This window comes from Brachypodium distachyon, chromosome 4 (assembly GCF_000005505.3).
Source record: "Brachypodium distachyon strain Bd21 chromosome 4, Brachypodium_distachyon_v3.0, whole genome shotgun sequence".
In the NCBI taxonomy this organism is placed as follows: Eukaryota; Viridiplantae; Streptophyta; class Magnoliopsida; order Poales; family Poaceae; genus Brachypodium; species Brachypodium distachyon.
Genome location: NC_016134.3, coordinates 48,306,462 through 48,323,678, shown reverse-complemented (window position 1 = coordinate 48,323,678; position 17,217 = coordinate 48,306,462). Strand labels below are relative to the sequence as shown.

The window sequence follows — 17,217 nt, the reverse complement described above, 5'->3', positions numbered from 1 at the left end:
CTTTTTCACCAAGAATTGAGCTTCTGTACGGCGATCTACGGGAATGAAAACAGCTTTTTTTTTCACCATAAAAATCCCCAATTCATGCTTGCTGCCTAGCTAGGTAATTGATTCTTCACAGCTTTCAAATCAAATCATTACAATGGAACAGAAAAACCTAGCAACTACATCAACACATCAGGGATAGGAACGGAAAAAACTAGCTACAACATTAACACATGAGCCCTTGCCTTGTGCTTTGCTTAGATGGAAAAGTAAAAGCATCTTGTCCAGCCCTGAATGATCCTATTCCTCCTATCTGAGAGCTGGCCGCATGAGTTGATCGTCGAATGTCGCATTCTGCTCCAAGTCCATGCTGTTATCCGTGTTGACAGAGGCAGACCCCATGGACCTCTTGGACATGAGCTGCTGAGCTTGGGGCGCCTGCCGCTGCTTCTCGATGGCGATGGCGTCCTGGATCTCCTTGAGCACCTCTGAGATTGTCGGCCTTTGTGCGCCCTTTGGCTCCACACACATGATGCCTGCCTCCGCGATCTTCCATACCGACTGCAGGTCGTAGCCAGTGTCTAGCGATGCATCGATGATGGCATCGATGTTCCCACTCTCGAGGTGCGATCTAGCCTGCCCGGTTTGAGTTCATTTCACCATCAGCAGCATTGCTCATCAGTGTCAGAAGAAACTAAATGCAGAAAACCAGTGGGGGTCACAAGATGCTTACCCATGCAACGATGTTACGGCAATTGAGACCAAAGTTGTCACTGGAGATTGGCTCGTGGCCTGAGATTAGCTCGAGTAGAATAACACCGAAACTGTAGATGTCACTCTTCTCGGTTAGCTGCTGGGAGATGTAATACCTGCTCATCATCAGAACAAGCATAAGAGCAGAATGACATCAGATGCTACCAAGATATCGAACACATCGGTGGTTCAATTTGCTAAATCATGCAAAAGAAAAACAGATACTAAAAGCTTATGGAAATGATGGTCTTACTCTGGATCCAGATACCCAACTGTCCCGCGAACGATACTTGATACATGAGACCCATCGACCGCAGGTTTTGACAGGCCAAAATCTGCGACCTTTGCCCTCATGTTCTTGTCAAGTAGAATGTTACTGCTCTTGACATCTCTATGAATTATAGTTGGAGAGCATCCTGTATGGAGATACTCTATACCTGATGTTTGCAATGTTAAAGGGATTCAGAATCTTCAGACTGCGATTGCATTGCTAGCAGAACCAAAGGAAATTTGAGAGTGAGAGAGACCTTTTGCAGCATCTTCTGCTATCTCAAGACGCTTGACCCAGCTAGTTATTTTTACATCATTAGGACCTCCTGTGAACATCATCAAAAGTTTTATGTTTTATATGTTGAAATTCTGCAGAGTACATTAATCTAACAGTTCATGTCATCCGGCAGTTCAACACCAAAGAATAAACCTCAATATATAGAGATAATAACAGTAAGTAACTACAGCTAAATTTATGTGCACTACTGAAATTTCCTAATGGTTCATGACAAGCTTGGGTTTAAGGGTAAAATCAGCAATGCCAGGCTTGAAAACAAGCAAAGAAGCCGACCGGGGTACAAGTTTGAGCTCAAACAAATAAGCACACAGTAATACCATGGTGTACTAAAAGATCCTAAAATACAACTGCACAAAGAACGTTTTGGTTCTCATTTTACAAACTAGATTTAGCATCAGCTAGCCTAGAAGGAGACATACCGCGAAGGTGCTCTTTTAGCGTTCCGTTATGCATGTACTCATACACGAGTATGTTTTTTCCATCCTGTTGACTGTAACCAAGGAAAGTTACCAAGTTCCTGTGATGTATTCTGGAAAGCAATGCTACCTGAAACAATAAGCCAGCAAATTAACTCATCAGGAGAACCATCCAGAAGAACAGGAATGCATGAGCGTATGGTGCGTTCAATCATAGCACTGACAGCAGACTTAAAGAGTGTGTAATATAGAATGCAAAAATCATTTCAAACAGCAAGCTGCAGGCACCTAATCATTACAGAAATTGTAGAAACATACATAAGGATTATCTCTGACTAATCAAATATAGAAATAAGTATATTTGAGGCAACAATTGTCACATTCTATATCCCACAAACAAGTCACTAGATCAAGAAAAAGGAAAATGCGAGATGCCGGAACATATCACTAACAGGCTCTGGTAATCTGGATCTGCTGCAGGCCCTTGTTCTATCAAGCAATACTTAAAGCAGCAACAAATAGGTTGATTTATCTCTTCAACAATGTGCCATACAGTTACACTTGCAGAAGAAACCTAAATAAGGCTAACAGAAACAGACCTCATTCAAGAATTCTCGGATGCCCTGATAGGAGTCATTTGTCAGAAGCTTAACTGCGATCTCTCTCCCATCTGCCAGCTTTCCATAATATACTATGCCGAATCCTCCAGATCCGATTCTTTTCTCAAATTTACCTGTAGCATCTTCAATTTCGGATAAAGCAAACCTGTGTGCTGATTCTGTGGCTACTTCACTGAAATATGAGCCTAACTTTTTTGCTGGTGCTGCAACAACAACAGTTTCTGGGCAGGCAGGAAAAAATCAGTGTATGTTCTTACATAATACCAGAAACATACCTTGAGCCAAAGAGCACATACCATGTGAAGGTTTTCTCTTTCTCTTGAGTGTACAAAAACAACATGCAATAGCGACAGCAAGTAACAAGATCGCCCCAACCACAGCACATACGATGATTATTATGGTGGTGTGGCTGATACTATCATTTGCAGTGTGAAGACCATTGTTGCCTGACCAACTGCAGCAGGTAAGAAATTAGAACAGGCGGAACGTCCTAAGAACACAATCAGGTTTAATTTTTCCAGTTTAAAAATGCCTGCAAATCCTAAGTGACAGCATATAGTTATCCTCTCTACATACAAAACCACTATAACGTCTCCCTTAATAATCTGAAAAACGTATTAAGCCATCTGTAAGCAGACCTGAAAGTGATGCCCTTCTTGGACAGTGCCCTTGGAATCTGTCCGGACAGCCTATTGTTCTGAACATACCTGCAGAGGTTGGGAATTAGTAGGGAAGCTCCTTTATTTATGTGAAGACTCTTGAACAATTGCATTTCTACCAGAAATAAGATAAAATCAATAGCATCGTCCACAAACGTACAAAACATCAGGAAACAAAGAAAGGAAGAAAAAATTAAGAAGAATGCTGCACACTGGATTTACTTGCATTCTCCGTAATAAAGGGTGGAGAAACAAGACAAAAAAAAGTTTGTCAAACTTACAACTCTTTGAGGTTAGGTAGGTCACCCATAGAGGACGGCAATGCACCCGTTATCTGATTGTTTTCAAGGTGACTATAATGTCAAAGCACAGCGGATTAGTTCAATAAATCCTGCAGAATGCTTCACTATGACAAGAACTGCAAACTCACATGTACTGCAGATTTCGGCATCCACTGAAATCAGGTATTTCACCAGAAAATGAGTTACCATCGAGCTTTCTGCATTCACAGAAATAAATATATCAGACAAGAGAAGTGAGAAAAAAAAAGGAATATGAATAGAATAAAACATCTGAACTTACAAGTCGACCAATGCCGATAACTTTGTTAATTCCAGAGGGATACTTCCTGTAATGTTCTTCCCTGACAGTGTGCTGTGATTGAAAAATCTCAGGTTTTAATACAAGAAGTTAATCAAGAAATCCAATATTTCAGGCAGCATGACACAATTATCATACATCGAAGACACCCTGGGTGCTGGTTCTGAACTGCATTGTACCCAGGTCCATGATGCTGGCAAGCATGGATCACCACCCTCTTGTGCCCAACCTGCTTGTGGATACCGTGAGACCAAGCTAGCCATGATGTTTGCTGTCAATATTACCGAACCACTAAATTAGTCCAAACTGTTTGTTCTACAACACAGAGGAAATTGATTATCATCTTTATCCAAAAATTAACAATAATAACAATGTGGAAATTGCTTACCATCTTGAGATCCCATGGTAATCTGGACATATTTGTAAATTTCCATGGCATTCAAGATAGGTCCCTTTGAAGAATCATTTGTCTTCTTGAACTCGAAAGAGAAAACAAATGGAAGTGACACGTTCGTGTAACCTGGTTGGTATAAACGATACTTCCCCTGTGCATTCTCCTCCACATCAACTGTTGGTTTACTGAATGCTGGCATGCCAGGAACAACTAACTTAAATTTTCTAGTTTCATTTGAGGCCAAAGCTTCAATCTCTGCAAAATATGAGACCGCCCATGCATTTCCCGGGAACCCTTCCAAATCAAGCCGGTAGTTCAAGGATCCATTTTGGCCAACAACTGCTGTTTGCATGACCTTTTCAGGTGGTTCTTCATTGATACTGACAAATACCGGGTTTGTGGTTGATATTCTTTGAGTTCCTGGAGCAACATCAACAAGGTAATTTGCTCTCCTCGAAGAGTCAGATTCCCATATTCGATCGAATGGATCATCAGGGTACCTGAGAAATTGAAAGAAGAGCACCTGTGAACAATCTTTTTGTATGGAACAAACATAGTTTTGATACTAAGTGAAGTGTGATCATAAATTTGTTATGGGGCAGCATGGTACGCAGTCACACAAAAGAGTATTAGGACAGAAAAATCACAACAACAAGACCATGTTCTGTGAAGCCATTGACAATGTTAGGACAAACATGGTGTAGTGCAACAGTACCTGACTGATTCATTGCCTTGAGCACCGAAATTTATCCTTGCAGACAGTGCAAGGAAGAACTGTGCCTCATAGTCGGTATAGTAGAGCGAACCGTTAAATTGGCGAAGCTCGAGGGTAGAGATAAACGGCTGCCCTGTACTGGCATTAGAAACGCAGACACTGAGCGTCGGAGCAGAAGCCAAGATAGTCGCCTCCTCGACTACCGGCGTGTCGGCATCATCGATTATGACCGTGGACCAGTGAGTCGCTCCGAGGGAGAGATCAAACTTGGGATAGACGTTGCTGTTGTCGAAATTGCCATATAGGAAACTAGCTCTCACGAGGTACCGCGTCCTGGTCCTGACATTCATGGTGTAGCAATACTTCCTGGTGTCTGCTGGAAAATACCTCAAAGTTGAATACTGCTTCTGGGGCTGGTTTTGGACCAGCAAGTTTGCAGTCTGTCCACCGAAGACCAACTTGGCATCAGAAGTCCACTGGATCCCAATGCCATCGGTGTAATCATCTGCTCCCCCACAATCCAAGCTAATGAAACCTGCATACAGGACCAGTTTTTTATTCTCATTTTGTTTCGTGACATTTCGGCAGACAATCCTCATTTAAGAGCAGGGCTGGTCCAGGCCTAAATCCCCAACTCCTTATCAATTAATTAACACCAGCATGCATGTGTTGCATAACAAGGTGAAATCTGGGTCGATTATCAACTTAAGAACATGCATATGCTGCCCAAATCTCCTTGGGAAGCTGGAACCTTTCGGCATCTATGACAGCTAACTCTTACCCAAGCAGGTGAGACGCGGCCAGTTAATCCTGCATGAGCCCAAGAACTAATCTTGTGAGAAAGAAAGAAAGGAAGGGCGACTCACCAGGCTGAGCAGTGGAGAGCGAGAAGAGGAGCAGCAGAAGAAGAACGGCGGCGGCGGCGTACGCCATGGAATTCGTCTCGAGACCTCACTCCCACGCAGAGGAAAGGAAAGTAGCTAGGCAACTGGAGGTGCTGCCTGTCCCTCAATCCTGAGCATCCTCTCGTGCATCAAGGGATCAAAAATCGAGCGGATCCTCAGCTCAGTTCACACAGAGCAGATGAGGGCACAGCAACAGCCGCCGGCAGACTCCATTGTTCCCACCAGGAAAAAGGGAAAAAAAGGGGGTGTGTGGGAAGTGGGAAGAGAAAAGGCAGGAGCAGCAGGAGAAGATGAGCACACACTCACTCACAGCAGAGCAGGCTCCGTGTGCTGCTGCTGGTTTGCTGGGAAAAATCAACAAAGTGGGGCGCATTGGTTGTTCAAAAATCGACAAAAGAAGGGGAGAGAGGATTAGAGAGAGGCAGTGGAGACTGCTGCAGTGTGTGAAAGACAGTGAAAAAGAGGAAAGTGACCCCACCTGGCCTGAAAGGTGAGACTTACAGGTAGGCCCCGTAGCTGCTAAAGGAGAGCAAAAGGAGGAGCCACTCGTCCTCTTGTTCAAAAGTTGTGGGAGCAACTTCTGTGGACCATGTTGTGGCCCTTGTTATAGATTATTATTGCTAGTACCAATATCATACTTATGCTTAGGGTGATTGTTTTTTTTTCATAGGGTTTAATGATACAAGATACTACTAACTAATATCAGGTATATGTTTCATCCGTATTATGTAATGAATTCTCCAAAGAGCAATAATCAGAGACAAATGATATGATGTACATATATGCGTGTTTGTTGTTTTTGCAGGTGGAGTAAAAAGCTTCAGATATTTTATTCGAGATTGGTTTCTCTTAATTAGCTTGTACTACCCATGTTTCAAATATAAGATGTTTTGGTAGGCAATTTTGGCGTACCGATATGATACAAAAAAGGAACCAAGATATGAGTAGCTAGTTTGAGAAACTAATTACGTACGAATAAGTAAATTTGAGCTGAGCCGTGCACGAATGAATGTATGTACTTGTATATCGTACGGCGGCCACTTTAGACAACTCACTGGAGCGACAACCAATGTACTTGTCGTACAGTTATACGTACGAACTAATAAGCCATGCATGTACATAGAGCTAGCTGTAGTAAAACACCAACTAACAATCATCAGCTGTACCAAGCTACTAAGTAAAGTTAGGTAGCTAGATCTGCATATATATGCATGCTTGGTTCAGCCCAAATGATCGAATGATAATGAAATGTAAATGCAAATATTATTTGAGTAGATTTAATTGGTAGTACTAACTGACAAGTTTATTTATAAATACATACATACTCGAATCGATCAGTGCGTGCTGTATCGATCATTGTTCCCTGGCAGGCTGGATCGATCTCTCACTGTCAAGTGTCAACTTTAATTATTTTCTCAGATGATGCGTTCATGCATGCAACGCTGCTGAGCTAAAAAGTAAAGGTAACCAAAAGAGAGAAAAAGAACATGAACATGTAGTGGTTTTGCGATGTGTCTTGAGCTTTAAGCATGATCGATCTAGCATTCTAGCTAGCTAGGTTGGGCATTCATGCAGCTGATTGGCATGCAACGCAACGCAAAGTGGCCGGTCTTATATATATGCGTCCTCACAATAATCATTTCGCCTTCATCATGCATTGCATGTCATGCTGTAATTAACAGGCCTTACAAGCTAAGCTAGCTAAACACTACATACAGTATATATTCTTACTTTAATTTCCATAAGACCACTACACATATACTCCTAGATCCCAAGGTTTACACGTACTACAGTATGAAGCAATAATTTCCATACGTCATGCATCTCCATGAATGAATGAATATGACCATGGATATATATGTATGATCAGGACATCCTCCCCTGCTAGCTTTAAGTATACTTTTACTCCACCGCACGTTCTAATACTATTAGAAGTGGACTTTGGAGACTTGGAGTTGAGTTTGAGATCCAACATACAAGTCCAACGACATATATGTCGATCGATCGTGCAGGCCTAGCTTTAATTCGCATGCTTTGCTTTGGAGCAGCATGCTCCATTATGATTGAGTGCTGCATGGTGGCTAACTCATCAGACGACTTTGCAGAAAAGGCCACAGAGGCATTCCTACTCCGGTATATATATATATGATCCATGGATATACATTCCAACCATTCAACAATAATGTACGTACCAGCTAGCTGTCCAGATCGTCCTTCAGTTCCCTTCGATCCACCCACAAAGGTTTAAAGACGTTAATTTACGCACGCATTCATGCACAAAGTCAACAAGCTACATATACCTCTATTTCTTTGGAAAATGTAGGTAGACATAAATTTCTAGAAAAGCATACATATACGGTTAACCTTCTTGCCGGCACTGACTTGTAGGTTTTTTAAACTGACTTGTAGGCGAGTCAGTGAAAACTATAATTTGGCCTAAAAAGGTACTAGTAATGATCTCGAATTGGGCTTTGCAGTACAAATAGTCGGGCTTTCCGGTTCTGCAGAATGGAGCTCTTCTTCCAGTAGAAATAGTTGGGCTTTCGAGTTCTGCAGAATTGGGCTTTACTAGTACTGGAGAGGTCAGAAGGAGACCCACAATTAGCAGATAAAGGATAGTGCACCGGGCCGCAGCCCAGCTCCATCGACGCTCGGATCAGCCCAGTAGTTGTCTTTTAAGACCACTTCTGAATCACTTGAATCAGCAGCTCGTCCTCCTGATCCACACAACGTAAGCCTGAGAGATTTCAAGGCCCTGCTCTGATAAAAAAGAAAAAGAAAAAAAATCTAAAAGGCCCTGCGCGTAGCAGATTCTGATACATAGGCCCAGCACACGTACGTGCATCCAAAACGAAACCTGCTGCGTGCCCTCAAAAAAAAAAGTATTCTTGACTGGCTTGTTGTTGTACGGTTGCTGCCATGCATGCGTATTTATACCATCATCGTCGATCCCATACGTGTTGACGTCTCGCTACTAAAGAGGAAGGCAATCACCGGTGGTTCGAGCAAACCAGTCCACTACTCTTTGGCCCGCCGTGAGATTTTTCTCTAGATGTATCCCCTTCTCCTTGGATTTCTTCTTCTCCTTCCTCTTCGCCCATGTGCCCTTGACCGCCACGAGGTAAGATAAAGATAACTTCCGTAGATCGATCTATGATTCTGAATTATATATATGTTTTTCACGTTTTCTGGTTCATGTGCGTTGTAGATTAAAACTGTCCGGAGCTCCAGCTAGCCAGCATCTCTTGATCTTGATTTCCTAGATTTTGTGGCTGAGCCTATTTCTTGGTTCATCTAGCTAGATAGCTTGTCATCAAAATTGTGTAATTTGGAAGATATCATTGCCATAATTCATTTCCATGAATCCCCTACGGCCAGAACTAGCTGGCGAACATTGGTTTCATGCATCAATCGTTGTATGTTTTGTAGGCAAAAAGATTCTCTTCTTGGACATTTGATTTTTGTATTTTTTTTTTCCTTTTCATGTATGATTTGGTTAGGTACTTCAGATATGATACTATGAAAAGCATCTTGAACATTCTTTCAACATCTGCATCTGAGATGTATGCAACCAAAAAAAATACGCAACTTTGAGTTTTTGTTGGGCCATGTCAATTTTATTCTCAAGCTGCCTCTGCATCGTGAGATGCAAACACGCAAAAATCCTTGAGCTTTCAGTCAGAGCTAGTTATACCAATTTTAGTACCAACTATTTAATTTGTGCACATATACATAAATGTGTATGTTGATTTGTAGATGGATCAAATGAGCAAGTCAACAAATGGTGCTTGTGGCGGGCAGGCGGCAGTATCGAGGCCGGGGGAGTGGAGGAAGGTGGCAGCACGGCCTCAGCTGGAGCAGAAGGTACGTGGAATGCAGCGATCCTTGTCCTACTCAAGAGCTATAGAGTATGCGTCATCTTTAGCCGTTTTCCTTCGACGAAGAACCAGCCAGCTCTACAAATAACTGTTTCTGTTTTAGCTAGCCCTTCCGCTCACATGAACCATCATAGCTTACTCCTCACCTGTCTCTCATAACTCATTCTCTAGTAGTATTTTAGCTATCTGTCCTAATTTGATTGCTATTAAAGGAGAGAAAGCCAAGCACCAGTGGATCAAGCAAACCAATCCACTACTCTGGTCCCTTGTGAGCTTCTTCTCGGTGTCACCTTTTTCTTGGTTTTGCTCTTCTCCTTCCTCTTCGTACATGTGCCTTTCCTAGTCAAGAGGTAAGATCTTCCATATAGATCGGTTCACGATTCAATTGTGTTCTTCACGTTTTCTGGTTCATATGTGTATCTCTTGATTTTTATTGCTTTAGAAACCCATCAGGAAGCACTGCCCTGCATCTCTTGATCTCGATTTGTGCGAGTTTGTGGCTGATGAACCGATTTCTTGTTTCATCTAGACATAGACCTTGTTGTCAAATCTGTGTGATTTTGAAGCTATTTCTCCCATAATTCATTTTCATGAATTCCCCGTGGGGGAGAACTGGATGGGGATCGATACTGCACATCAATCGATGCAGAGACCAGGGACGCCACCTCCTTTGTCTAACATAAGCAAGATCATGTGTGTTTCCTAGGATAAAGATCACTTGTTGGACATGGGGTCGTCCTATGCTTTGTCTAGAGAAAACTCTACGCACATGCGTGATTTTGAAAAATAGCCCCATGCATGGGAAATATTTTTAGATCAGGGAGCATGCATGGATATATGTGCATGTAGTCATGCCACGTGTGTGTATGACACGTACGTCCAACAAAATGTTTTGCGCGCGCGCGCGCACACGACTGGCTCAAAGTGCACCAGTATTTGGCTTATTACTAATTGGATGGTGGGAGATAAAAGATTCACAACATCCTCTTGATGCAAATATTACCACAATTGGAGGACTTATGATACGTGCGGTTCTAGCAAGCGGTACATAGAAAGGCGTTGACAAAGGAAATTGTTCTCTAGCTAGCATGCAGCTTGCTGTAAAAAAGGAACTGATCTGTAAGTCTAGGAAAAGAACTTGATTTGAAGTAGTGCTTATACTACCCAAACGGAAAAGCAAAAGGCATCATGTGGTATGTATACGACACGTTAAAATGTTTCGTACACACCACAGACAACCATCATGTATAGCTAGCTAGGCCAGCTGCCACACATGCACCCGAAGGGAAGGAAGGGTGATGATGAAGCTTTCACTACGTGCACGAACCTTGCAGATGTGCATTTCATGTGGAGATCGGATGGGAGACATATGCGCAGGTGTGTCAGGCTAGCTTAGCTGGTCCATGCTTGTCATAGACATGCAACCGTCCACGTTTGCGTGTATGACACGTTCAAGGATTTTTTTTTATATATACACAAAAACGGTTAGCCCCATGTTTTAGCCTCATGTTTTCTAGACTGCCCGACAAGCAAAGGAGAAATTTTCTATAAATGCAACCGTCCATATTTGTGTGCATGACACGTTCAAGAAAAAAAATTTATATATACACAAAAACGGTTAGCCTCATGTTTTCTGGGCTGCCCCGTTCACCAACAAGCAAAGGAGAAAATTTCTATACACACACACGGCTAGCCTCATGTTTTAGCCCCATGGTTTCCGGGAGTCCTGCTCACTGACAAGCGAAGGAGAAAAGTTCTATACACACATGGCCAGATCCATGTTTTCTAGATGGTCCCACTTACTGACAAGTAACGGCCGAAGGACGCAGAAGCTTGCGGTGCAATACCCCTGAGATTAGGCTTGTCTTCTCTCTCTTTTCTGTTTCCACTCAATTTGCGCTACCTTGCGAGCTACCATCTGTCGTCCAGGTCACTATGGCTAGTGTATGCATCACCTTTACCTGTTTTTTCTCCAACGGAGAACCGTCCTATCTCTATGTATCCAGTACTTCCTCTCTTAATTTTCTCGCTATTAAAGGAAGAGGAAGGCAACCACCGGTGGTTCGAGCAAACCAGTCCACTACTCTTGGTCCGCCGTGAGATTTTTCTCTACATGTATCGCCTTTTCCTTGAATTTCTTCTTCTCCTTCCTCTTCGTCCATGTGCCCTTGATAACAAGGTAAGATAAATATACCTTCCATAGATCGATCCATGATTCTGAATTATATATGTTTTTCACGTTTTCTGGTTCATGTGTGTTTTAGATTAAAACCGTTGGGAGCACCAGCCAGCATCTGACAGAACTAGCTGGCAAACATTGGTTGCATGCATCAATGGATGCATATGCCGGGAGCACCACCTTCTTTGTCTAAAAGCAGGATCTTGTATGTTTTCTAGGCAAAAAGATTCACTTCCTGGACATTTGATTGTCATATGTTTTCTTTACATGTATGATTTGGTTAGGTACTTCAGATCTGGTACTATGAAAAGCATCTTAAACACTCTTTCAGCATCTGCATCTGAGATATACGCAACCAAAAAAGTACACAACTTTGAGTTTTTGTCAGCCATGTCAATTTTATTCTCAAGCTTTATTTTTTAGAAGACCGAAGAGTCCACTCTTCGGGGGCCTCTGCATTGTGAGATGGAAACACGCAATAAACCTTGAGATTTCAGTCAGAGCTAGCCATTCAATTTCAGGACCAATAATTTAATTTGCGCGCATATACATAAATGTGTATGTTGATTTGTAGAAGGAGGAAATGAGCAAGTCAATAAATGGTACCCGTGGTGAGCAGGTGGCGGCATCTAGGCTGGCGGAGCGGAGGAAGGTGGCAGCACGGCCTCAGCCGGGGCAGAAGGTACGCGGAGTGCAGTCATCCTTGTCCTACTCGGTAGCTAGTGTATGCGTCATCTTTGGCCGTTTTTTTCTTCGACGGAGAACCAGCCAGCTCTACGTATAACCATTTTTGTTTTAACTAGCCTTCCGCTCACATGAACCATCATAGCCTTCCGCTCACATGAACCATCGTACCTTACTCTCTCTCTCATAACTCATTCTCTAGTAGTATTTTAGCACCGGTGGATCAAGCATACCATTCCACTACTCTTGGTCCCTCGTGAGCTTCTTCTCTATATGTATCACCTTTTTCTTGTCTTTCTTCTTCTCCTTCCTCTTCATCCATGTGCCTTCTCTAGTCACGAGGTAAGATAAATATATCTTCCATAGATAGATTCATGATTCTTAATTTTGTTCTTCACGTTTTCTGGTTCATATGTGTATCTCTTGATTTTTCTTGTTTTAGAAACCCATCAGGAAGCACTGCTCTGCATCTCTTGATCACGATTTGTGACAAATCTGTGTGATTTTGATGCTATTTCTCCCATAATTCATTTTCATAAATTCCCCGTGGCCAGAACTGGATGAGGATCAATACTGCACACATCGATCGATGCAGAGGGCAGGGGCCTCCTCCTTTGTCTAAAAGAAGCAAGATCATGTGTGTTTTCTAGGAAAAATATCACTTCTTGGACATTCGGTTGTCATAGGTTCTTTCCATGTATACTTTGGTTAGGTAGTTAAGATTTGGTTTGAAAAGTGTCTTGAACACTCTTTCGGTCTCTGCATATGAGAAACACACAACCAAAAGGTACACAATCTTGTGTTTCAGCCAGTCTTGTCAATTCTATTCCGAGCTAAGATTTTAGGAGCTAAGAGTTGACTCTTTCAGGCCACAAAATATCTTGATCTTTCGGTCATAGGTAGTCATGCCAATTTATGACCCGCAATAATTTAGTTTTGTGCACATATACATAAATGTGTATTGTCTAAAAAACACATGTTGATTTTGCAGACGAAGGAAGCAGACAAGTCAGCAAATGGTGCCGGGCAGGGGGCCGGACGGAGGAAGGCGAAGGCGACGGCGGTAGTGCGGCCTCAGCCGGCGCAGAACATCGAGTGCCCGCGGTGCCATTCGTTGGACACCAAGTTCTGCTACTACAACAACTACAACGTGCTGCAGCCCCGCTACCACTGCAGGGGCTGCGAACGCTACTGGACCGTCGGCGGCGCCCTCCGCAACGTCCCCGTAGGCGTCGGATGCCGCAACCGCAACAAGCGCCCTGCAGCTTCCTCCTCCCGTGCCAAGCTCCCCGTCGCCCCTGCTGCACCGCCGGCCTCAACCTCCATGTCCATGTCCATGGCCGACTTCCCCAACTTCATCAGCTCCCCACCGCCGGCCGGCATCGGTGAGCTTCCCATGGCCACTACAGACTTGATGTTGCCTTCTTCCAACAACCCGGAGGCATCATCATCATCTTCGTCGTTCCTGGACGTGCTGAGATCAGTAGAAGAGTTTCTGGATGCAGGCATGCTGCACAGTCAGAACAAGGCCGGCATTGGGATGGCCATGCCATTGCCACCGCTGTCGTTTGGCATTGGAGGTACTACTCCCATGATGCAGCCCACAGCAGCATTCCAGTGCGGCGACCAAGGAGGAGGCAGCATCAACAACATGAGTGTCATGTCCCTGCCCATGTCCACCATGGGGCTCGACTGGCAACCGCAGCTAAATGGCGTTAATGGAGGCGCGCAGCAACTGGGCGTGACGGCGGCAATGGACATTAGCAACACCACCAACGGCGGCGAAGGGTCGTCCAGGGGCTGCTACTTGATCAACAACAACAATGGAGGTCTGTGGCAGAGCCTCATGAACGACAGTTCCCTCATGTGAGCTGCTGCAATCAAGCACCATCGATCAATGGGGAAATTATTAAGAAGCTAGAGTCAATCTGCGTCGCCATTGTGGATTGGATTGGAGCAGTGGATTTATGCTTGCATTTTTTGCTCATTAGTAGTACTTGGCTTTAAGTTTCACCCCATTTGCTCATGTTTCGTTTCAACAAGATTGAGTGTGGTTGTTTATTTAGATTGAACTCTGGAGAGAATGCATGCACATTTAAGTTGCTGCTTGAATTAATTGGTGGCATTATTAGTTTTACTATGGTTCCGTTGGTTTGATTTCATTATAGCAAAGCACTTCTTTTTTTTCCATATATCAACTTGCTGTGAAGTTCGTTTTTCGTACCGTAACTAAGTTTCGTACTTTTTTCATCCTTCAACTTTCAAATAGGACGTCCTTGAACCCAGACCAGAAGCAGTATTTTTGTTCACATGGCATGGTTTTTACCCTAAACTAGCCACTGTGGATAGTTCTTTTTATTTTGTCCCAAAACGACACATTGGTGCCAACTCGCTAGCCTAGGTGGCAATACGACGGGAACGAAAAAACCATCCACGATGGTGAGTTCGGGAGAAAACCGAGCAACGCAGACAAAAAATTCCGCTTCGAGTCAGGGCAGGGCATGGACAAATCATAGCGACAAATTTTGTTTACCTCGAGTCACTGGCAGCCCACACACACGGCTGGCTGTGCGGTCCCACTTACTGACCAGTAACATAAGAATGGAGAAGCTTGCGGTGTAAGAGCCCCGAGATTAGGCTTGTATTCTCCCTCTTTTCTGTCCTTCTGTCTAGCCAGTGTGTGCATCACCTTTAGCCGTTTTGTCTTCCACGGAGAACCTGCGTATAATTCGTTTCTGTTTTATATGCCCTTCATCGCTCACATGAACGATCAAAGTTTACTTCGTCTCTCCCTCTGTTAATTTGATTCTACATATACTCCCACCATGGGCTTAAGATCCTATAGCCCCATGTTTTGGCAACCAAAATTATATACAAACACACGGCTCGCCCCTTGTTTTCAATGGCAAGCCACGGAAGGATGGAGAAGCTTACGGTACATAAGAGAGTCCTGAGAGAGCCAAGCTCGCTGCCTTGCAAGCCATGCATCCCTCCCTGTCCTTTTTCACTCTAGCTAGCATGCGTCACCTTTTGCCGTTCTGTCTTCCATGGAGAACGTACCGTCCCAGCTAGCTCTATACGCGCATCCGTTTCTGTTTTAGCTACCGTTCATCGCTCACATGAACCTTACTTCCACCCTCTCTTAATTTGGCTCTACATATACATGTACATATCGCATTGTTCATTCTCTGGCAGTATTTAATTAAGGACCTATCTTAATTCGCGTGCTATTAAAGGAAGAGCAAGGCAAGCACCTGCAGTCGATCAAGCAAACTAGCTACTTGCGCTCCCTGCAGGTTAGCTTCTCCTCTCCTCTACATGTATCATCCTCTTCTTGGCTTCCTTGTCCTTCTTCTCCTTCCTCTTCGTGAGTGTGCCTTTGCTAGCCACGAGGTAATAAGCTAGCCATGCCGTATTTACTTACCTTACTTCAATTTATATGTTTTAGATGATCCACACACTGCTTATGTCTTTCGCGTTTTCTTGTTCATGTGTATCTCTGGTTCTAGGAACCCGTTATTAGGGAGAGAGTGTTGTGTAGTGTTGATTTGCAAGTCGAATTCCTTGTTTTCTCTAGCTATATAGCTTGTTAAATTTGTGTAATTTCGTAGCTGTTTGCTGCATGCCTTAATTGATTTCATGAAGAGATCCCTCGTGGCCGTGTTTCAGTTGATACGGAGGCCCGATGCGCCGTCTCTCCTTTATCATGCTTGTGTTTCTAGGCCAAAATTTTCACTTAGGGCATTCCATAACTCATATGTTTTTCTTATTTACATGATTGGTACTAGCTAATTAAGGTTAGGCCTCATAAAGTTTTGAGCATCATTACCAAGAATATATCTTGATCTCTCGGTGCTAGGTAGTCATGTCAACTTAATTTTGTTGTATGTGTGTCTTGATACCACCTGTAGACGGAGGAAGCGGGCATGGCAACGAACGGCAGGCAGGGGGCGGCGGCGCGGCTTCGTCCGGAGTGCCCGCGGTGCCATTCGGGCGACACCAAGTTCTGCTACTACAACAACTACAGCATCACGCAGCCCCGCTACCACTGCAGGGGCTGCCGCCGCTACTGGACCCAAGGCGGCGCCCTCCGCAACGTCCCCGTCGGCGGCGGATGCCGCAACCGCAGCAGCAGCACCAAGCAGCGCTCTTCCGGCAACAAGATCGCCCGCTCCACGGTGCCGCTGCCTGATCCGGCTGCTGCCTCCTCCTCGTCAGGCCCAACGGCCATGGCAGCGTCTTCCATGGTCAACCTGATCCCCACCATGCTCCCGGCCTTCGTGCCCCCACCGGGCTGGGGCAGGGACCTGGTTGTTCCACCAACGCCGTCTTTCCTGGACATCCTGAGATCTGGAGGAGGCCTTCTTCCGATTGACGGCGCCATGCCGCACCGTCAGAACAACACTGACTACTATGCCGACATTGGCATGGCCATGCCGTCCTTTGGCGGCACTGCCACGGTGCATCAGGAGCTCGCTGTTGGCGAGGAAGGAGCTGGCGACGGCGGTGTGGGTGACATGCCCATGCCAATGCCGATGGCTGGGCTTGAGTGGCAGCCGCAACTGATTGGTGGCGTTAATGGTGGCATTGAATCATCAGGATTTGCGCAGCAGCATCTGGGCGCTGGCGAGAAGAACGTGACAGACAACGACAAGTACATCATCAACGGCGGCGAAGGGCCGTCGAGGGACGACTACTACTGGATCGACGACGACAACAATGGAGGAGGCCCATGGCAGGGCCTCACCAACAACAGCCAGTAGCTCCCTCATGCGAGCTAGCTAGTGACCGCAGCAAAAATGGGGGACAAAAGGCAATTAGCAGAGCACTAATTCGCCTGTTTTCGGTTACTAGCCTTTTG

General features: G+C 44.5%; 3 protein-coding genes across 5 annotated transcripts; 2 read left to right on the top strand and 1 right to left on the bottom strand.

The window, feature by feature from the left end:
- Positions 1–36: 36 nt before the first annotated feature.
- Positions 37–5,985, bottom strand: LOC100841482 (probable LRR receptor-like serine/threonine-protein kinase At1g67720). The gene is made up of 15 exons (XM_010240533.3): positions 5,577–5,985; positions 4,711–5,245; positions 3,990–4,495; positions 3,740–3,872; positions 3,584–3,655; positions 3,432–3,500; positions 3,283–3,354; positions 2,981–3,049; positions 2,639–2,796; positions 2,322–2,563; positions 1,726–1,852; positions 1,266–1,334; positions 992–1,175; positions 719–854; positions 37–621 (listed from the first exon to the last, which is right to left on the bottom strand). Exons 1-15 carry the CDS (start codon positions 5,641–5,643, stop codon positions 295–297), a joined length of 2,766 nt encoding a protein of 921 aa, XP_010238835.1. The 5' UTR covers positions 5,644–5,985; the 3' UTR covers positions 37–294.
- A 5,573-nt stretch (positions 5,986–11,558) lies between these two features.
- On the top strand, positions 11,559–14,446 carry LOC104585226 (dof zinc finger protein DOF1.6). 3 transcript variants are annotated; one of them, XR_002960332.1, is made up of 4 exons: positions 11,559–11,672; positions 11,758–11,877; positions 12,292–12,354; positions 13,348–13,415. XR_002960332.1 is itself a non-coding variant. In XM_024455016.1 (3 exons), the coding sequence occupies exons 1-3, from the start codon at positions 12,256–12,258 to the stop codon at positions 14,224–14,226; spliced, it is 858 nt and encodes a 285-aa protein (XP_024310784.1). In that variant the 5' UTR covers positions 12,117–12,255; the 3' UTR covers positions 14,227–14,446. The 3 variants fall into 3 exon arrangements, 2 of the variants coding, with proteins under 2 accessions (XP_024310784.1, XP_024310783.1); XM_024455016.1 differs by lacking the exons at positions 11,559–11,672; positions 11,758–11,877 and adding an exon at positions 13,862–14,446 and having other exon boundaries at positions 12,117–12,354; positions 13,348–13,741; XM_024455015.1 differs by lacking the exons at positions 11,559–11,672; positions 11,758–11,877 and having other exon boundaries at positions 12,117–12,354; positions 13,348–14,446.
- Positions 14,447–16,282: 1,836 nt separating this feature from the next.
- LOC112268709 (dof zinc finger protein DOF1.6-like) lies at positions 16,283–17,119 on the top strand. The gene has a single exon (XM_024454676.1). The coding sequence runs from the start codon at positions 16,283–16,285 to the stop codon at positions 17,117–17,119; it is 837 nt and encodes a 278-aa protein (XP_024310444.1).
- The last annotated feature ends 98 nt before the right edge of the window (positions 17,120–17,217 follow it).